General features: G+C 38.4%; 2 protein-coding genes across 2 annotated transcripts; one reads left to right on the top strand and one right to left on the bottom strand.

Annotated features, from left to right (window-relative positions):
- Window positions 1-938: 938 nt before the first annotated feature.
- Window positions 939-4,514, bottom strand: LOC140930176 (uncharacterized). The gene is made up of 3 exons (XM_073379844.1): window positions 4,447-4,514; window positions 2,527-2,964; window positions 939-948 (listed from the first exon to the last, which is right to left on the bottom strand). The coding sequence occupies exons 1-3, from the start codon at window positions 4,512-4,514 to the stop codon at window positions 939-941; spliced, it is 516 nt and encodes a 171-aa protein (XP_073235945.1).
- Window positions 4,515-12,744: 8,230 nt separating this feature from the next.
- Window positions 12,745-14,389, top strand: LOC140938741 (uncharacterized). Its single transcript, XM_073388268.1, has 4 exons — window positions 12,745-12,767; window positions 12,886-12,962; window positions 13,587-13,829; window positions 14,358-14,389. Exons 2-4 carry the CDS (start codon window positions 12,895-12,897, stop codon window positions 14,365-14,367), a joined length of 321 nt encoding a protein of 106 aa, XP_073244369.1. The 5' UTR covers window positions 12,745-12,767; window positions 12,886-12,894; the 3' UTR covers window positions 14,368-14,389.
- Window positions 14,390-22,095: the final 7,706 nt, after the last annotated feature.

Below are 22,095 nucleotides of genomic sequence, written 5' to 3'. Positions count from 1 at the left end.
ATTCTTGATTCTCGTGTTGGTGACCTCAATAGCGACTCTAGGATAGGAAGGGAGTTTAGGCTCTCGCGTAGGGCAGCTGAACTAGTTATAGGCTAAAGGTTCCAGAATCCCAGCACCACTAGCCTGCGAGAGCATCCGGTTTTTCGGCTTTAGTTTCACCCGCCGAGAAAAATTTATTTTTCGGAGGGAGAGAAGCGACGACCGGAAATACGTCAGCGGTTCGCAGCATACAGCACCACATGCCCACCCCTAAATTCCTAAAGTTATACCCTACGCAAAAAAAGCGTGCTTATGCCACGGGTATTGTCGTATACAATCGTAACATTTTTTTTAGAACTGCAGTATTTAACTCCAGATCAGGGAAATGGCTGGCTTCACCTTTTAACCTACTTTTCAATATCAGAAAAAGATTGTGCCTTCACTTTGATTTCTTAATAAGATTACAAGCACTTCCGCCGGCACTAATAACAAAACATCTTAATGAAAGCTAACTATTCTCCATTTTGGGTACTCATATTCATCTTCAAGAGCTCGAGGCGCTCGCAGGAATGTAAATTACCCCCATGTTTAATTTACGGCAGCTTCTTGGGAAGACACCCCGTTACTGCTTGTTTTCTCAAGACAAACTTCTTACTTTGGGTAAAATGTTGGCTTAGGGGAGGGGTAGGTGATCATTAGTTTCACAGAATTCTGATCACTAGCCCTTCCCTCCCCAAAACATCAGTACAGTCAACAGACTTGCTACAGGTTATTAACCATACTTTATTGATTTTCCAAGCAATAATTAAATTAATTTTTAAATTATTTTTTATTTTACTTTTTCAGTTCATTGTTAAAAGGGTCTGAACTTCAGCACGAGTGCGCTATGCATTTTTTATTATTACTTTAACTATGTTCTGAACATCTTTACTTGTCCTGGCTTTGCTTGACTTGATACTTCACTTCCAGCTAAAAAAAATATCATATATATTATTAGAATTTAGTAAGTTTTAAAACTCAAACTGACTTCACTTCTCAGGAAATCGGTAATCGGATTTTCGTTGCAAATGGAATTCAAGCCTCAAATCAATTCACAATTTTACAAATGTGGATTTTTTTTTCAAATTTTTTACTTAATCTTATTTTCAGTTGAATTTCTATCCATTCAATTCTATACCAACTTTACAGAGTTTACTCAACGGATATTTGATTCGATGAAAAGAGACAAAAAGCAAGTACAGTGAAACCTGTATTAAGCGGACACCGTATTAAGCGGACACCCTCTATCAAGCGGACAGTAGCCGAAGTCCCAAAATTTATTTCCCTTATTTACTTTAAATGAAACCTTTGTTAAGTGGACACCTCTATTAAGCGGACGCGGACACCTAAAAAGTACCTGAAATAGTCATTTCTATTGTTGCCAACCTGTATTAAACGGACACTTGTAATCAAATTTCACTACCCAACATGCCAGACACTGGAAATGCGAAAGATTACTTCGAATTGCCACCCACAACTTTTTCCATTTTTACATTAAAAAACGTGACTTGACGAACTTATTTGATTAGTTTCACAGTATCTGAGAGCTTGTTTCACTTATCTGATTTCTTCAAATTTGAGTTGCAATCTATGTTTATGGTACTATGACCAATTGGTCCACTTTGATAAAGAAATTAAGGCAACGTATATCGTCAAAGTCTCTGGGAGTATTCTTAACATTTCCTCTGTTCATTTGAATGGCATTTGACATCTCATATGACGTTATCTAGCGAAACCCGTATTAGGCGGACACCCTGTATTAAGCGGACACTACAGCACTCCCCGAGGGTGTCCGCTTAATACAGGGTTCACTGTATATACGTAGATTCAGAAGTATAGCCAATTTATTCCGTCGGAAGTGGTGGTGTGTTTTGGTGGGAGAGGGGGAAAGGTATGGCAACTACTTTTCTGCTCGCCCGTTTAAAGCAGTTCTGATTGCAGTGGGATATGTAAACTCGATGTATAAACTGCCGCTCAGATAAGCTATCACACATATTACCCCACCCCCACCCTCAGGTATGAGCCAATATACCTGTAAACAAAAAAATGCGTCCGATCAAAGACCCCTCGGATTTTTAAAAGCCCCCTCCAAATAGATTGAAATGAATTCGATTTGTTATTACGTTTTGAGGCTTAATTGAAAACCAATAAATGCAAAACCTATTTAACCTAATCAGCACAGTATAGCATGTATATCTTGTTTCGAAGTCCGGTAATAAGCCCCCCTCGGATAAAAGACCCTCCGTTTATATATCCAAGTCTTCAAAAACTCGTTTATTATTCATAAAGAAAAAAACAAAAGAAATTGATGTTAAATGAGTGTTTCTATATCTGATAAAGACACGGCTAAACTTTACGTCCAATTTTTTAGAACAAAAGACTGTCACCAACTGTAAATATTAGTGCAAGGACGAGTTCATCTATACCAGAGATTTTGAAACCGTTCAACGCAGTTTATGGTACAAAATTTTTGCATTTATTAAATTTTTTAAAAACCAATATACTTACAAGGGAATATTAAGTTTCAGGCCATTTTTGCCCACGCCAACACCAACTTTCTTGCCTCCGACTCCAACGCCAACATCGACACCTCCTTCCTTATCTACGCCGACATTTACACCGTTGTCTTTGTCTCCAACACCAACATTTACACCTCCAAACTGCCGTGCATTCGTGTCTCGGGGCATATCATGGGGATACTGGGCGGCGTCCATATCATGGGTATATTGGGCAGCGTCCATATCATGGAGATACTGGGCAGCGTCCATATCATGGATATATTGGGCAGCGTCCATATCATGGGCATACTGGGCAGTGTCCATATCATGGGGATAATGGGCGGCGTCCATATCATGGGGATACTGGGCAGCGTCCATAACCCGAGGAAAATCAGCGTCCATATCTCGGGGATGATCAGCGCTCAAGTCTCTGTTTAACTTGTGTTGCCTAAGAAAACCAAACATAACATTTAAGCTTTAGGGCGCTTTCGATTCAACAAAAATTCCGGTCAGTTGAAATTTCGGAAATTCCATGAGCTTAATGGAACGGAACATCCCGGTTGTACAGATCCGACCCAAACCACCACCGCGCGTTTGGTTATTGCTCTTGTAAGCAGGATACAAATACGATACTGGGGACAAGAGTTTTGTAAAAAGGAAAGGGACATTTCGGTCGGTCGGTCCGAAATGTCCAGACCGGTCTTGCACTAACTGAACTGCAATTGTCCGTTGCATTTGATTTCGTCGGAATTTTGGGTTGAATGGGAAGCGCCTTTAGTCAGTACTTTTATTTTGAAACGTCTTAAAACTCCTTTGATATTCAAACTTCTCAAAAATTCCGAATTTTACCTTTTGAATAACAATAACAGAACACCACGGAAGCAACAAATATTCTAAACACTCAAATGAAGAATAATCCTCGCAGTTGTGAACGCAACTCATGCAATTGCGTAAGAAGCCTGAAGTTTTAAAGTCCTGAATTTCTTTCAAAGACTGTTTGGACATGTCGTTTTGCTGAACGTACTTCATAAATCTCAAATCGGTTTCTTATCAGAAAAATCGAACATCAGATCATGTCCTAACCTTACGAACTCTTGTAGACAAGTACGTGGATGGTCCTCGTCAAAAAATATACGCTTGTTTTGCTGATTTCAAAAGGGCCTTTGACTCCGTCTGGCATGAAGAACTCTTTATACATAAATTACTGCAAATCGGTGTAGGAGGATATTTCTATAAGCTAATACAGAACCTATATTCAAACTCCTCATGCACCCTAAAAATTGGTAGGAGTCAAACCAGATCCTTCCATTACTTGAGAGGTGTACGCCAGGGTTGCATCTTAAGCCCCTTGCTTTTCAAACTTATTATATATTAACGACTAACCATATCCATTTCAAAATACTTTATCAGATCCCATCATTCTACTAAACGGTACCAAATTTTAAATTCTGTTTTATACGCTGATGGCCTGATTATTTTATCCCGATCTAAAGTAGGTTTGCAAAATTGTCTAAACACCTTGTGTTCTTTTAGATGTTCTTGGACGTTAGATATCAATTGTAAAAAGACCAAAATTATGATCTTTCAAAAACGCGTAAAGAAAAAGTTAGACTTAGAATTCTACATAGGGAACCAGACCATTGATATTGTACACGAAACCACACATTTAGGAACCCGAACCTCCTCAACTGGTAATTGTAATGTGTCTCTCGAACACTTGAGATTAAAACCTTCCTTGGCTTGTAAAATATTCGACACCATGACCACCCCTATACTATCCTATAACTGTGAAATTTGGGGAGCTAACCAGAATCAAGATTTTAAAACGTGGGATGGCTCCCCAACTGAAAAAGCCCCTGCTAAAACTAAAGTACTTTTAATACTAAAGTAACCTCATGGTATACAGTTTTGTTTTGTTTTTATATCTTACCCTTTTCCAACTGGGAACATCAACACCAAGCACACAGCGCCAAGAATCGTTAAATAACAAACCCTCATCATGGAGTTCTAGTAATAAATGTAAAACAATCCAGTTGCGTTAAAACTCATTCATCCTTAATAAGGTTCAAGAGGGAATAGAGAGAAAGTTGACAAGAATTCAAGTCTTTACCTTCTGCGTATTCTACTAAAGGCCTAATTACCTTGGGATGCTCAACAATGCAAGTAAAGTGACAATTCTTCCCCTCTTGGTCGCGTTAAGGATGACTTTCAGTCGATATCTGCATGACCTAAGTTTGACCAACACGAAGCTATTGATGCTTTCTCCACGCCGTGAAACATGCGTTTTTCTTGACTGACGTTTAAAGACAGAGTGTTTATTTAAGGAAAAGAACTTCCCCAGTAACCTTGCATCACTACCTTTGACATTTACAGTTCTACGAGACGAGGCGAGCTTCTGCAGGAAGCTGGATTCTCTTTTGTGACCATTTTAATCAAAGGAAGTTCTTTGATTATAAGAGTTTTTACCTAATGACTTACTATATACATGAAGATACCAAGGTCTTACGTGATAAATTATTATAATTTGATTTCCAAGGAGTGTTTAACATCTAGCAGCCATTTAAGGGAAAACAGGAAGACTATGTCAATTTCTTTTAAACTGGTCATCATTCAATTTGTATTTTTGAAATTTTCACCTGTAGGCAAGAGAGTCTGATAGACCTGATGTGAAAGGTCTGTTTTTTCTTTTGTTAAAATTAAGATCTTGCTTTGATTATTTGGACTACTCTCAACTACACTGACTTAGATAGCGGAGCCTTTTAATTTTATGTCCAAGGAGTGCTTCCTATTTCAGTAAGAGCACAGGAAGACTACAATAGTTTTCCTTTTCAGGTCATTCTAATGCTCACCAACGACTCCAACATGGATACTAACAGCCCAATTGAAATTATTGAGGATCAAACCAACGGACCTCAGAATGCAATGAAAAGAAGAACACATTAAGGGGATTTAATCGAATATTCACATTTCTTAAACAAAATTCTTAAATTCGGCATTTTCACCGAGATCATAATGCACCTTGTTTATCCCCAAATATTTTTATATAACCATCGTTTCCAATTTCTCCTGGGAATTACAGCCGTCTCAAGAGAAGTCGAAGACAATGGTTCTAAAACATCTGGTGAGATGGGGAGGGGGTGGGGGGGGTTAGGTAAGGTCCATTATGGTCTTGGTGAAAATGGTGAATAAGAAATGCCACGAGTAAGTTGTACGGTTAGCAAACAAACTTTGGATTACAAAAGGTGCGTCTATAAATGCAATGATCTTCTTTCATATAATTCTTCACCCCGCAGTTCTCATATATGATTTTCATACATTCAAAACTTCATTGTTACAATTATAAGGAAGTTATCTATATGAACACTTCGAATGCAGGGTCATCTTGAACACTGCTCTGATAGGTGTCGGTGTGCACACCAAACTTAGAAAGACCTAGTTATGTATGTTCTTGCTTCTACAGCACCCCCAATCACCATAAGTGGTGACGAACTGGAGTCACTTATTTCGGAAGCATTATTAGTAGTGAAAATTGTGCTCATAAAGACATCAAGGCCTTCCTTGAGTAAGATCTTTCGTATCTACTGGCCCAGCAAGATCACTAATGAGGAACTGCGAAGAAGACGGATAGCATGAATATATCTTTCGAAAAACCCTTCATCTTGTAGTTTTTATAATAAAAATGTCAAAGAGGAACACATTTGTCCATAGTTAGGGCCAAAGGGACTAAGACAGAATATTGACCAGCTAGAGGTAAATGCCTCGCCTTGCATATATCAAACATAACGCCCTGTTTACCAGGGTTTCTGCAAAAGTAAAATGTTTACAATTTTTCTCCTCTTAGTCGGGTTAAGCTTTAGCACTTTGGTCCCATCTTCATTCTCGAAACTATTTAAATATGCAACCCTCATTCAGTGAAAGATGCTTTAAAGACAAAGTGTTCATACAAGAATAAAACCTTCTTTATAATCTCGCAGACAGACATCATTTAAAGTATTTTGAAATTTTCACTTGTAAGGGAAGAGCTTCTAAAATAAAATGGATTTTTCCCCTTTTTTTGCCAGCGTTAAAAACTTGCTTTAATTATTCAAATAGTACTTTTTTCATTGTGACTAACTAAATAGATAACAAGTTTTGCCTACGAGTTTCCACTAAGAGTCATCACATCCAGGCTATCACGGCCACCAGCACTGCCGCCAATAGACCTTTCATCTAAGTTTCCGAAAGTCTTTGAGAAATAGACAACACCCTTAGTAAACAATGATGTAGAGGTTACACATCCATATCGTAGATATTTGTTGCTATTCCTGCTCCAATTTTATGGTTACAAGCACTCCCACACTGATCAAATAATATAATGAACAAATAATCTGAATGAAACCTAATTTATTCTCCATTTTGGGCACCATGATAAAAGCGGAAAAATTTAAAGTACCCCTTCGCATAATTTACTCCAGTTTCTTTAAGAGACACCTCTTTACTGCTTGTTTTCTGTCAATACAAACTTCTTCTTTGGGTAAAATGTTGGGTTAGTAGAGGGGAAGGGTAGGTAGTCATCAGTTTCACAGAATCTTATACTGATCATTAGCCTTTCTTTTCCCCTAGACATACAGTCAGCAGACTTAGCTTGCTACAGGTTATTAACCTTCCTTTATTGATTTGCCAAGCAATGGTTGAATTAATTTTAATATTATTACAAAGGGAATCTGAACTTCAGCACAAGTGCGCTATACATTATTCATACTACTTTATCTACGTTCTGTGCTTCTTTGCTTGTTCTGACCTTGCTTGACTTGACATTTTCACTTTCCGCCGCTAAAAAAATTATAAATATTTGAATTTAGTAAGTTTAAAACCTCAAACTTACTTCACTTCTTGGGTAATTGGTAATCAGGACGGATTTTCGTTGCAAACAGAATTCCAGCTGAGAAATGATGTGATCAACATATCACGAACATGGGACAAAGAAAAAATCTGAGTGCCCAACAATCTATGATCCTCTAAATTCCTTCACCGAGCTTACAATTTGCCATTTTTCTTTAAACATCACATACATGACGATTTCGGGAGGCACACTAGGGGTATTAACGCCTTTTTCCAAACTTGAAAGACAAGCCGTTTATTTTCTTTCGTAACTTTGCTTAAGTGTACCATATGGGACTGTAATTAAAAAAAGGAAAGGAGTATTTTTGGAAAATTTTTTATGTGTCTTTCAACGTTTTGTCTAAAGGTTCACTGTTTCCTTAACAGGGTGAAGTATAATGATGGCTTAGTATGATGATTGTTTTGATTTCATTTGATCTTTTAGTAAGTATTACTATGACCACTGTATGAGGTCCTGTGCTTTTGCTGCAGATGGAAACACTCCTTGCACAAGAAATTACCATAGTTTAACACGTATACTATATAGATTTAGCCAGAGCTAAAAGCGAAGCTCCCGTCACAGCTGTGATTTACTTGAAGCAGTGAACTTGGAAATGTTGTAATAAAATACACAGATCTATTCTTAACTTTAGGGGACAACCACATGACGTTTGAGGGAGGGGTTCAATAGAAAAGAAACAATTGCTTCTAAAACAAATTTTTAACTGGAGCTTGCGATCAATAGGAAGTTAAGCTAGACTGTTCACAGTCCCCTATTTTTTCGTGAGGTAGCCTCAATTTTTTTCGCTTCCTCCCAACCCGCCCCCGCCCCCTAAATAGTTTTGACACTCATACAAGATGGCAGCCCGTAACGCAAAGCGCTCCATCTCGACGATCTTACGGAAAAATAGACGACTGTGAACAGTCTAACGTTAATCGGACTTGTCATTGGAAAACCCTTATAAGACGCTTGGCCTCGATAAGTTGAAACCTGAGCACGTGAGACATGTGATACTGGTCGCAAGCGCGGCGGAGCCTCAATTTCTATAGTAATTGGAAACCTAACAATAAGGGGAAATTTGTTTATGACGTCAGCGTGTACCGACTCGACCGTACAGACTGTCAAAGAAGGGACGGGGAAGTCCAAGACATATACTTTGCGTTTGTCTTGGCGAAAAGTTGTCCAATAAACCTAGAGGCAACTAATGGAGTTGTTCCAGTAAAAATCTATATTTTTTTCTCTTACAGTAAGAACACAGGAAGATTACATGAATACAACTGGAATGACAAGTGACATTTATTTGTCAATAACGCCACAAAGCATTTTCTTTAACGTGGATGGTGCGAGATAATTGTGAGAATTTTCATAACAAAAACTTATCTAAACACCGTTAACTGTAAATTTGCCTTGTAACTTGGAAAAAGTAAGTTATCCTATTAGCTATTGAACTGGTTAATAATGATCAACGCGAATTTTTAAGAACCGTTCCATGAGTCTCTGAAATGTACCCTAGAAAAAAAAGTTTCTCGTTATTTTAGCGTGAAAGTTTTGACAGTAAATTTTCGCTTTAAAGTCGAGCGACCAAAAAAAAAAAGAATTTCTTATTAAATAAGTGTCTTGGCTCTTGGTGACGTACAGGTACATTGCTAAGGCCATTGAGTTACCCTTGCAGTTCATTTTTCAGGATCATCGATGGAAGCAAACTGCTTAATAAAAAGGCATTTCTTGAAATATGCACAGACTGATTAATTTGTAATCATGCTTTTGTGGGGGCGAGATCGATACTCCCTTGTTTCTGTACGCCGGCATTAACAGCATTGCCTTCGTCTCGGACACCAGAAAGTATACCCCCAAACTGCCGAACATCCATGTCTCTGGGGCGATGAGCATCCATGTTTCGGGGAAACTGATTAGCATCCATGTCGTGGGGATAGTTGGCTTCCATCTCCCGGGGATAATCAACACTCAAGTCGCGGGCAAGCTCATCTTGCCTAAAAAATTCAAACGTAACATTTGAACTTTATCCAGTACTTTTGCTAAGTATTACGCCTTATTCGAACTGCACAAAAGTTACGATTTTCACCATTTAAATAAAAAGCAACTGAAGCCATAAAATATTCTAAATAATGAGATTTGTAGACCGGCCTTAGACAAGATACCCCCCTGACCATGAACGTCTACCTGGATTTTTTTTCCTGCAGTTCTCACCCGTATTTCACCTTCTCCTATGTTAAGACCTTTGGACATTACACTCTGCCAAACGAACCCCACATAAAAAAAGCAATTGACCAAACATTTTGTTTATCGTCAAAATAAATCAAGCTAGAACCAAAGTAGATTTATAACTCACCCCTTTCCAGCTGAGAACGTAAACATCAAACAGGTAGCGCCAAGAAGCGTCAGCGAAAAACCTTTCATCTTGTGGTTTTTATGATAAAATTGTAAAAGAGAAACTATTAAACTACATTAAAACACATTTATCCATAATGAGGGCCAAACTTAGGACAGAACGTTGACCAGAGTTTAAGCCCTAGCCTTCCATGTATTATATTTAAGTTCTGTTTACCTTGGCTTGCTACTAAAGTGATATACAATTCTTCTCCTCTTAGTCGCGTTAAGCTTTAGCACTTTGGTCAGTTCCTTATTCTTGAGCTGAGCTATTTATGCTACCCTCAATCCGTGAAAGATGTGTGAAAGACAAAGAGTTCGTTGAAGAATAAAACCTTCCTTAGTAACAGAATTCAATTGGTATTTTGTAATTTTCACTTGTACGGGACGAGCTTCTGAAATAAACTGGACTTTTTTTTGTCAGCATTGAGAACTATTGCTTTAATTATACAAATAGTACTTTTTTCATAGTGACTAAATAAATAAACAGAAATTTCTTGCCTAAGAGGTAAACTATAGTAATTTTATTCCAAAGGGGTGTTTCTACTTGCAGTTAGGACACAGGAAGACTACGCCAGTTTTCCAAGAAGTCGGTTCTTCTTGCAGTAAGGTCGCAGGAAGACTACGCCAATTTTTCAAGAAGTCATTTCCTCTTGCATAACATGTGGGAAAACAGGAAGACTACGATAATCTTCTTGTACAGGTAATTCTAATGCTTAATGTTAACTCCACCATGGCTACAGAAAAGACCAGCAGCCGTTTAAACACAGGAAGACTACGTCAATTTTCCAAGGACATTTTGCTCTTGCGGTAAGAGCACAGCAAGCTACACCAGTTTTCGAAGGAGATTTCTGCTCTTGCAGCAAGAGCATGCACAGGAAGCGAAGTACGCCAATTTTCGAAGGAGATTCCTTCTCTTTCAGCTAGAGCACAGAAACCTACGCTTATTCCAAGGAGATTTTGCTCTTGCAGTGAGCCGAGCACAGAAAGACTATATCAATTTCCCAAGCAGTTTTTCTTCTTGCAGTAAGAGCACAGGAAGCTACAACAATTTTCCAAGGAGATTTTCCTCTCGTAGTAAGAACACAGGAAGACTAATTCAAATTCCCAAGAAGTTTTTCTTCTTCCAGTAAGAACACAGGAAGACTATGCTAATCCCTTATACAGAGCATTCTAAACATTGTCATTAAAAAAGAAAAAGGTTTCGAAAGTTCGACGGTCATTTTCAAGTTCAGAAGTAAAAAAAATAGCATATGCTTTTTTATACAATTGTGAAAAGGCTAATGAGATACTGGCTAAAAACCTAAAATATTTATATAGAAACAATACAAGAAAATACAACGTGAATGATAGATCTAATAGAAACGCTAGGGCGATAAAAACTATATAAACGATCAACGATATTTAAAGGTGAAATCAGTTTTTTAAATAAATAGCTTTGCGCGGATCGAGTCACTCTGTTTGTTCCGTATTGGTTTGAGTTCACGAATAAACAGCATTTCGAAAATCAAACAGTCGAGTTTGCTCTAACACCTAACACTTTTTTAAGATTTTGAAATTGTTTGTAATGGTCTCCGCCAATTAATCCTAAAAAATATTCATGCTATGGCCTAAAAAAAAAATTCATACAAGGAATTTGATAACGAAAAAAATTTCTGCGGATCGAAAATCCCCCCCCCCCCCCCCTCCATAACTTTTCTAATGGTCTGTCCCTTAACTTGATGTTAATGGTTGTTTACCATTTACAAAAAGTTCCCGGAAATGCGGTTGAAAAGGAAGTGGAACACGACTTTTCGGGTCTTTCCAGCTGAGAATTTCCGAGAGCAACGGAACGTCTGGAAAAGTAGTCCTGTTCTCTCGGTCGCAATGTTCCAAACGGAAATTTGTGTTCCATTTCATTAAAGCTATCTTTCAATTTCAGGCTTTCTCCTCTGTTTTTCGGTAAATGGAACTGATTTGTGCAAATGATGAACGCGATTCCGAGGACAAATTTACAAGTCCTGAATTTTACTGACCATTTACTAAACCGCAAACCGACCTGTTTCCGAATGTAAATGCATAGTAAACAACCTTGGAAAAGGTGGAACACAAGATGCGTGTTCTTTTTACAAATTTCCACAAGGATTTATCAGTTTCAGGCTATTCACGGCCATCAGCACTGCCGCCAATAGACCTTTTCGTCGAAACCTTTTTGAGAAATGGACAGCGCTCTGAATAAATAATGATCACATCCATATCGTAGCTTTTTGTTACCATTCCTTGTGAAGTTGCAATTAAGAGACGTAAAAGTCCTGTAACTTTTGTAGACGAGGGTAAAACCAGAGTATCTGGAGAACAAGCGGGAACCAACAACAACCGCAACCTAGGTATGGCGTCGCTACCGGGTTCGGAACGAAGGAAACAGTGGAGGGAAGAGAGTGCTCTCATAGCGGCCCCACCGCTACCCATCTGTTTTGAAAACAGAGAAATCGTACTCCATCTTGACTTTAACTCATTTCCTAACAAATTTCTGTGATTCTAAATCTTAAGCTATGGTAAAACGGACAAGAAAAACGTGCAACTTGTTTTGAAACAAGAATTCAACAACCAGGATTGTCGTGGGGTTGAAGATACATGAAAGTTTCAGACTCGTCCGTATTAACCAGTGTCCACGTTAAGCGGGTTAATTTTAGTTCTTACAGCAAAGAAGAAACACTCATTGGAAATAAAACTATCATAAAATCACGCTTATTTCCGAAACTCGTCCTGTGTCACATAAAAATTTCAAAAATACTATTTTACATGTTGATATGCAAGGTTACTAAGGAAGGTTTTATTCTTAATTGAATACTTTGACTCCCACGAGGGCATAATGCAACGCAGTATAAACTATTATCATGCGAAACGGCACGTTTTACGGCGTGAAGTTAGCATAAATAGCTGCATGTTGGCCAAACCGAGCAGTTTATCATTGAAAGGCAAGGAGAGGAGAAATAGTATCTTTACTCGTTGAGATTCCCAAGGTAGAACACAACACATAAGAGGCGATTCTTTTTCAATTTACTCGTTGTCCTTTGGCCTTGTAAGTATGCCTTGAAGGGAATTTAACAGTCTCTATTCTTTTCACATTTTTATCACAAGGACTACAAGATGAAGCCTTATTCTATAATACTTATTGGCGCTGCATTTTTGGTGTTCGCGTTCTCAGCTGGAAAGAGGTAAGATATGAAAAATGGTTTACCGTGAATTACAGTCCGGCGTAAAAACTTACTTAAGTCATTTCGTATTTGACCTGTTCAAGTAACTTTATATGCCGTTAGAAACTTCTAGAAAGTTTGGTCCGATTTACTTTTATCGGGGTCTTTTTAAAGAGCATGTACGTAGAATACAAGCTCGCGCAGTTTTTCCTCTTTTTAGTATAAAAAGAGAGGTGATCTATTTCTATAATAGTTTCAAAGAAATTTAAGTTTTTAGGTTTGAACTTATCTGTAGTTTCAAATAAAGCGTTTATACACGTTTATACTTGTTTAAGCGTCGAATTTAGGGCTCGCCACATTGAGATGAATACAATGCAGTGCACCATTGGGGTCTAATTTAGCTATCTTAGTAAGGGCAAATACAGTCCAGTTTTCTGGAGCCGAATTGGACTCAGGGGCTCAAAGGACTGATCATGAGTCCGAAATTGAGCTTAAAAGGCTCTAGAAAAGGCTGAATCAAATTTTTTGTCTGCAGAACTTAATCAGCATTTAAAGGTTGAAACAGATCTTTATTAAACTTAAAAGCTTTTTAGTCGAGCTAGAAATACTGACAAAATGTAAAATGTTACGTTAATAATTTCTTAGTCAAGACTTTGAAGATGCTCAGCATGTAGAAGAAGATATGGCTGCCCAGCCCCCTTTTATTTATCGTCCTTATCGTCGTCAAGCCATGAAAACCAGGATATTTAATCTTGGTATCGGCGACAAAGACAATGGAGTTGATGTCGGCGTCGATAAAGACAAGGGTGTCGATGTTGGCGTTACAGTTGGTGGAAAGAAGACAAGTATTGGAGCAGGGAAAACAGGCGCGAAAATCCAAATTCCTTTGTAAGTTTTTGTATTAAATTGATATCTATGCAAATGATTATCAATTAATGGTCTGCCCAACTGTTCTTATCTGTCATTCCAAATATTTCGCCGTTTCCTTGATTGGGTTAAATCTCCCAGGTATTTCTACACAGCCAGCTGCCCTTGAAAGATGGGAACAATGCATCATCGATACGATTAATAAAAAAACTCAGAGAAAAGTGAGGAATTCGCCTAAGTTAATTTCAATTTGTTTGTTTGAGACTAAGGTCTAATAGCAAAAAAAGGGGGGGGGTTTGGAACTACGATTGCTTTTTACTGGGCTGCCTGTGATACGCCGAATCACCGTTAATTATTTGATTTTGTAACAAGTATCCTTTAGAATAAACGACAAAGTTTGCCTTCAATCGCGAATTTGTTATCACAGAAACAGGTTAACTACTTTGAACTTACCACAGTAAGAACTAATAACCGTGCAGGTCTGATTACCTGATAAGCGGAGTTTTAACGTAACTACATTTAAAAAATGATAACTGTTTTTCTTTTTAGTTGGAAGTAAAAAAACAAGTCAAGCAAGGCCAGAACAAGGACATAAATGATAAATGATTTATAGTCCACTTATCCTGAAGTTCAGAGGCTCTTAACTATGAACTAAATAAAGTAGAATTGAAATAAATAAAAATGTAAGTAATTCAATTGCTGCATTTTAAAGATTGCTTAGCAAATCAATAAAAGATGGTTAACAGTTAGCCAGTCTGTTTATTGTATATCTAGGGGAGGAGAAGAGGCTGTGAGAAAGATTTATAAGGGGCACCCCGAAAACATGGGGATCAACGTATCCAGATCGTATTCCTCAATCGGCTCAAACGACCCATCCAGATCATACTCATCAACCGGATCTAATGACCCATCCAGATCATATTCCACAACTGGCTCAAATGACCCATCCAGATCATATTCCATAACTGGCTCAAATGACCCATCCAGATCATATTCCACAACTGGCACAAATGACCCATCCAGATCATATTCCACAACTGGCTCAAATGACCCATCCAGATCATACTCATCAACCGGATCTAATGACCCAGCCAGATCATATTCCCCAACTGGCTCAAATGACCCATCCAGATCATATTCCACAACTGGCTCCAATGACCCATCCAGATCATATTCCACAACCGGCTCAAATGACCCATCCAGATCATATTCCACAACTGGCTCAAATGACCCATCCAGATCATATTCCACAACTGGCTCAAATGACCCATCCAGACCATATTCCTCAACCGGCTCAAATGACCCATCCAGATCATATTCCACAACTGGCTCAAATGACCCATCCAGATCATATTCCACAACCGGCTCAAATGACCCATCCAGATCATATTCCACAACTGGCTCAAATGACCCATCCAGATCATATTCCACAACTGGCTCAAATGACCCATCCAGATCATATTCCACAACTGGCTCAAATGACCCATCCAGATCATACTCATCAACCGGATCTAATGACCCATCCAGATCATATTCCACAACCGGCTCAAATGACCCATCCAGATCATATTCCACAACTGGCTCAAATGACCCATCCAGACCATATTCCTCAACCGGCTCAAATGACCCATGCGGAACACCAAAATACTGCCAAAAATTAAGACTGGCAGGTTTCTTAGACCGCGTTGGGCAAGATTATATGCAGAGGCAGGCGCAGGAAGAGCGCGGAACGAAGGCGGGAAAATAGTGGGAGGAAACCAATGAAATTGTTTATCAGCAAGCGACAGAGGTATCTTTCTTTGATTAGTTTTTATGAACCCAAGCGCTTCCTCCTTTGGGGCTCTACGTCACATCGTGTGACCATACTAATCGCACCCTAATTAACTCGTTGTAAACTATTTGGCACTTGCGTTCGCTATCAGCTATGATGAGAAAGTCGTCGAGATAAACTAATACAGTTCAAAAAGCCACGCCGAGTCATCATTCTGGGTATGGATTGAGTTATCCTGCGAAATATTTCCGGTGATTTTGAGGCAGCAAATGGCAGATTACAGTCGCACGTGTAAGTTGTGTGACTCTCTCCGCTTAATTGCCAAGCGATTTTTATAGCGTTGTCATTGGAAGGGTGAATAGGTACAAGACGATAAGCGCTCTTAAGGTCAATCTTTGTTAGATTTGCATTAGGCTTGATAAGAGTTACGTAAGAAAGAGAGAGAGAGACCTTCATTTATTCATATCAGGGTAGCCCATTCAGATGCCTTAGGCACTGCTATCAATTGGGGCCCGGAAAAAAAAAATTATGATTAAACTCAATAAAACTGTACAGTTATACTAAAATACTGTTAAAATTTAATAAATTATACAAAAAGTTAATCTTAAAATATGGACCATATACAGTTACAGTAAACATGAATAAAATCTAAAACATTAAAAATTCAGCCTGTTAAAAAATACAGAACCATTGTAATAAAAACAGTTTTTAGCTATAGTAAGTAAGTTCTAATCCTTGGCAGGTGTAACATGTTCATTTGCCTCGTAATTCGACTGTGGACAGAATTGTTGAGAGTACAACAGTTTTTAAAAAATTGCGGGCATTGTCCTTTAATGCATCTCTTGACAAGTTCATTAACATGGCCGTCTCTCGTCTATTTACCAGTGATTGCCACTTAAGATAATCCAAAGCTTTGTCACTGTCACTCATTTTTTAAACAATTTTAGCGGGCATGTCTTTGAAGTCTCACTATAGTAAGACTTCAGTTCCACACGGTGTCTCAATAATTCATGATAGAACGAATATAAGCTGTGTAAATGGGATTAGCACAGTCTGATGTAAGATTTCCCCCTAATGCGCCCTAGCATTCTCAGTCGTTTACCAGATCGCGATAATACATACTTAACATGAGAATTCCAAGAAATATGTTCATCAAATACAACTCCTAAATCCTTGAATTCAAAAACACGCTTAATGTGTCGGCCTTTAAACGTTATACCAAAATCTGCGTCAGAAAGCCGAGCTTGAAAAATGTTACCTAGTTGCGACGGAGTTTAAATTGTTATTCTCAGGGCGGCTGCAGTCGTGAATAAGATTGCCCCAACAGCTTTTAAAATTGTACTTTTTTTGCTATGATCACATAGTTTCGACTTGTACATTAGCTCGGCAGGCATCTACTGTACATTACGGGGAGACTGATGTAAAATCGAGCAAAGTCATTGAATATCCCTAGGCGAATTAGCATGTGCATACTGTGGGTGAGGCTGGATACAATTAGGCACAATATGCAAACATTGGAAGCGACAATTAGGCCACTAACATCCTGTGGGGGAGTTGAAATGCCTGCAAATGGTTGGGGCTTTTTGTTGCGAGCTATTTTCTGCTAGGAATTTTTTGCGGTGCTGGTTGGAAAGAGCCCAAAGTTCGGCGTTTGATGAGAAAGCGAGTATTCAAAAGTTGGGAGTCGCCTCCCCACCGAAAACCGTATTTGTGCATCATACACGACCACTGGCTCTTCAAAAGCTCAGTTAACTTGACCTTGTAGGATGAATAATCGGAAATAATAGAAGTGCCCTATAGTTTTCCAGTTGTTGCCAGCTCATGCATCATTCTCGAGTTTGCGGCTACATAGATAAGGTGACATTTTCTAGCTTTACTTTGGCTTTATTCGCTTTTATTATGATGCGAGCCCCACCCGTGTCATCAATCTCATGTTCGTCTTCGGGGCTCGCTAATGTATTTACACTAACAAGGTCTGGTATTGAAAGAGGCTTCCCACCATTTTGCTAGCGGCTGCTTTGGACGAGGCCGGCAAGGTGCTCTTGGTCGCTCCCAGTTTCAGTAGAGGGTCGTCCAATTCGCCTATTCCTTCTATCTTTTTGATACTTTCGTCAAGCCCTTCATCTACACCATTAATGAATACTTCCCTCCATTTACTGAATACTTTTGTAGCATATAAACTCAGACCCTGAATATGTAGCCCCCGCTGCACTAATTGATATCCCTGATGATTGGTGGATACTTGAAATACCTCTTCATGTTGTTACACATTTCCTTTCTAAGCTTAAGAGGACTGCTTGTGGCCCGGATGAGCTCACATACTGGTTTTTTGGGGATTTTGCCCATGATCTTGCCCCTGCTGTTGCCGATGTGTTGAACAGCTCGCTGCAACAACATAAAGTTCCATCCTCTTGGAAGATGGCGCAAATCAAGCCTCTACCAAAGGAGTCTCCACTGACTAGCTGTACCTAGCTTCGACCAATTTCTTTGACTGTTGTTATCGTGAGACTTTTTGATCGATTGGTCTATAGGTATGAACTTTCTAGTATTTGCAATGATTATATCGATTTAGATCAGTTTGCCTATCGTGAAGGCCATAACTCTGACTATGGCATTAATTAAGTGTCAACATGCATGGTTAAAGTGGCTGGATGGTAATGACGATTTTGTCAGGATTTTTTCCTTGGACTTTAGTAAGGCCTTCGACTCTGTATCACACAATATTCTCTGTAGTAAATTGAAGCAAGTTAAAATCAATCCATGTATTATTAATTGGCTTATTAGTTTCTTAGCTCAGATAAAGTAGAGAGTTGTTGTCGATGGCTACCGTATTAAATAATTATGTTTCTATAAATAGGGGTGTTTCTCAAGGTTTTGAGTTCGACAAGTTTGCTTCACAAAACATTGCTAACAAATCTGGGGGCGTGTAAACCAACCTTTTATACTTTTTGTACATCACATCTGAGGTGAAACAGTACCACGAGGCGCCGCTTTCATCGTACACACCTCGGACAGAATGCAGTATTTCACAGTTTTGAAATACAAATTGCACTCATTCAATATTCAGGACGATCGAAGCACGCGTGGGCTTTTAGCGAAACCGCTAAAAAATTTTCAAAAATCACCTGTACGGCCAGCCGGTTACGAGCTGCGGCGCTTTAACATAATAAAGAATTTATCATGTTTATTTTTTATTTAGCGGTTTTAGAACGATGTGTAATTGAGAGCATGATATGATGTGATTCGTGCTGTTGTATGCCTTGTTCACAAACTCGCTTATGAACAAATTGAAAGGGAGAGAATATCGTCTGAAGGGACTAGATCAAAGAGAACAAATATTCACCGAAGTAGTGCTCACTTACCGAGCCACGAAGCGTCTAGGTAAATAGCCAATCACCCCTAGCCACCGACACTAAGGTGAATAATTGGTTTAGTATATACTGAAGGCGTTTGTTTAGATCTTGCGGGGAGTTTCTTCAAAAAGAGTTGTATGAATTCTTTTCGTATTTGAAACCATTCTGTAAAAAAAGCTATTAAATTTAGTTTTAAGCTTACATGTGAACATGTCAGCTTAATAATTTAACGCAACACTTAATGTGCAATTGTAAACAAAAAACTATTTCACGGGTTTCATCGATAATTCAAGTCAAACAAACCAAGCTTTCAATAATGTTAAAAATTCCAAATCGAATTTCGTAACCTTCGTGTAATTGGGGAACAGCTTGTTTGATTACCTGTGTTATGTTACTACATGAGAAATTTCTGCAATTTGATTGGCTTAAGGCAGTGGTATTTCGGTTTAATTTGAAATACCTGCATGTGAAAATTAAAAACCTTTTGCGGGTTGTAGTACAAACAAATAATAGTGACTTTAAGATTCAACAACGCGACGGCAACGAGAACGTCGCTTAAAAAGTGAATTTGCGTTCCTTCAGTCTTTATAGCGATTATTCCTACCCACTTATTTTGTCAAAAGAAGGCGAACCCTCCTGAAGCTGAATTTCAAGGGACTATATCTAAGCTCAGAAAGAGAAATAAAATTTCTCTTAGCTTTTTAGTTTAGCTTTTTAGTTATTTCGGGTGTCCTACTACTGTATGTTCTGTTTATTTATAATTATATTCCGGTAAATTCTTTTAGTTGTCTACAGTGTTACACTGAGAAATAAACTGTTGTTGTTGTTGTTGTTGTTGTCGCTGCTTGTTTAAGTCCTCTATAAAACGCAAAATTAGGCATTTTAACGTCGTAGTCGTGCAAAAACAGGAACGAAATGTACAAAAAAGCGTGATTCACGTACGAAGTAGTTTGGTTTATTAAACCAATTGTTTTTTGACGTTCTCGTTGCCGTCCGCGTCGTTGGATCTTAAAGTCCCTAATACCATGGTTTGTACGTGATATTTGGCATAAATACCACTCGTGATATTTCAAAATTGCCTCAAATTTCACTCGCCTAACAGCTCGTGAAATTACGTATAACAATTTAGGAATATCACTCGTGGTATTTATGCCAAATATCACTACAAATCATGCTATTACCTATACAAATTTCTTTGTTTGTTACGGAAGGAAAGAGGGAAGCCATTTTGCTCGTAACTTACGCGAGTTTGGCGTCGCTCGCTCGGAGAAGCTAGAGGTGAATCAGTGAACAGCACTGGATATCCGGAGTTTGCAGCCAACCAAAGCGCGCAAAAAAACACTTTTCAATGTTTTAGTATACTCCCTTTACAAAGAACACCGGAGGAAAATCACAGAGGAATGACCTTAACGTCAACAAATTATGAACACTGCGCCAAAGCGGTAGTTTAATGCACTGTACTCAAACTGGTAAATGCATTGGTTATTCAGGAGGTCAATAATTTACTTTTTTGTAGTGACTAACTACATGGATAACAGGTTCCTACTTACAGGTACGTGGTTAACTATGGTTGTCTAATTTATGTCCAAAGTGAGTTTCCTGTGCAGTTCTTCCAAAAAACACAGGAAGACTCCGTCAATTTTCCAAAGAGTGTTTCCTCTCGCAGTATTAAAGAACACAGGAAGACTCTGTCAATTTTTCAACAAGTGTTTCCTTTTGCAGTATCAAAGAACATAGGAAGACTACGATAATTTTTTTATACATGTCATTCTAATGCTTTGTAATGACTCTACCATGACTACTCATGCAAAAGAACAGCTAAAATTAACAATAATTAGTTTATGAAGGGGAATTAAAGAAAAGAATTATAAATCTTCAAAGCAAAAAACGCTTTCAATGAACTGGGATAAAATTAATCTTTAAACAAAATGCAAAAACGATAAATTCCGCTTGGTATGCGCCACCAACTATGTGGAACGAACGAACTGAAGGCCTTACATGTGTTATTCAAAAGTGCAACAAATTTGTTACCCCAAAAAAGTCGCTAGAATGTGTATATGTAATATATAATTATCTTCCATCTCGGAGATAATAAGACTCTATGCAACTACTTTGACTTTGAAAATTGACTTGTGTTTCCAAACGTTTTGGGCTCCTGCGCTTCCTGCCTTCATATAATGCCCAAATATGGTAAGTCATTGCTAGTTCGACTTGTGATCAATAATGATGAGCAAGGCAGCTTTGATTATAGCTAAAATGATCAAGAAATTCCAACTTTCCAACGTGTCGTATCATTGAGGACTGTGATTAGAGACCTTTAGATTCTTAGAGAAGGACGACTACGATACCAAGACTTTCCCAAAACCAAGAAGTACTCGAGCGTGAACCCGCGTCATTTTGGCGGGAAAACGTGATAATCGTTGTCATTCTACTACCGATTTCGGCGAAAATCTCCTAGTAGCGGAAGCAAATTACCAAATGCTCGAAGTTTTATCATTTTTGCAATCGTGAGAGATCTTAACCTCCTTCAGTAAAAATAACCGTGTTAACTTTTCTGGTAGAAAACGACAGTAAACCCCGGTTAATATATAAGGACATTAACACCAAGAGGACATACAATATAGTGTCCGTATTAAGCGGCCTCGCAGAAAATAAGCCACGAAGACATGATTTATTGATGACTAAAGCAGACAAAGAGAAAGAAGGGTAAAAAAATTCACTGCAGCAAAAAGCCAAGAAGTGAAATGTGTGTAGCGAGAGGCCAAACTTTATTAAAGTGTTTTAATTGTGCTACCTATTTAAGCAATAAAATTGTGTTAACTCAAGGAAATCTGAAATAATTTGAACAGTCAGTTTACGATGTCTGCAATAAACACATTATTATGGCAAGAAAATAGACAGTGCGCTGGTAACCAGAGTCCGTAAAGTGGGGTTGAAGATACATGAGAGTTTGAGACTCGTCCGTATTAACCAGTGTCCACATTAAGCCGGGTTAAATTTAGTTCGTACAGCACCCAGACGATCAAACTCAACCTACTTTTGAAATGACTCCTGGGTTCAACCTTTCACAAAGAAGAAATACTCACTGGAAATAAAACTATCATAATTATTAATTTAGGTAACAACGTAATTTAAGAAATAACTTGCTATCTTATGGTTAGAC

This window comes from Porites lutea, chromosome 1 (genome assembly GCF_958299795.1).
Source record: "Porites lutea chromosome 1, jaPorLute2.1, whole genome shotgun sequence".
NCBI lineage: Eukaryota > Metazoa > Cnidaria > Anthozoa > Scleractinia > Poritidae > Porites > Porites lutea.
The sequence above is the reverse complement of the archived record's forward strand: the minus strand, read 5'-3'. Positions and strand labels throughout refer to the sequence as shown.

Bases quoted from the DNA above. Each gene is read 5' to 3' on its own strand.
- LOC140930176 (XM_073379844.1), bottom strand. From the start codon at position 4,514: ATGAGGGTTTGTTATTTAACGATTCTTGGCGCTGTGTGCTTGGTGTTG. The intron at 2,965-4,446 runs GTAAGATATAAA...TGGTTTTCTTAG, and splicing joins ATGTTCCCAGTTGGAAAAGG to GCAACACAAGTTAAACAGAG.
- LOC140938741 (XM_073388268.1), top strand. From the start codon at position 12,895: ATGAAGCCTTATTCTATAATACTTATTGGCGCTGCATTTTTGGTGTTC. The intron at 12,963-13,586 runs GTAAGATATGAA...ATAATTTCTTAG, and splicing joins GCGTTCTCAGCTGGAAAGAG to TCAAGACTTTGAAGATGCTC.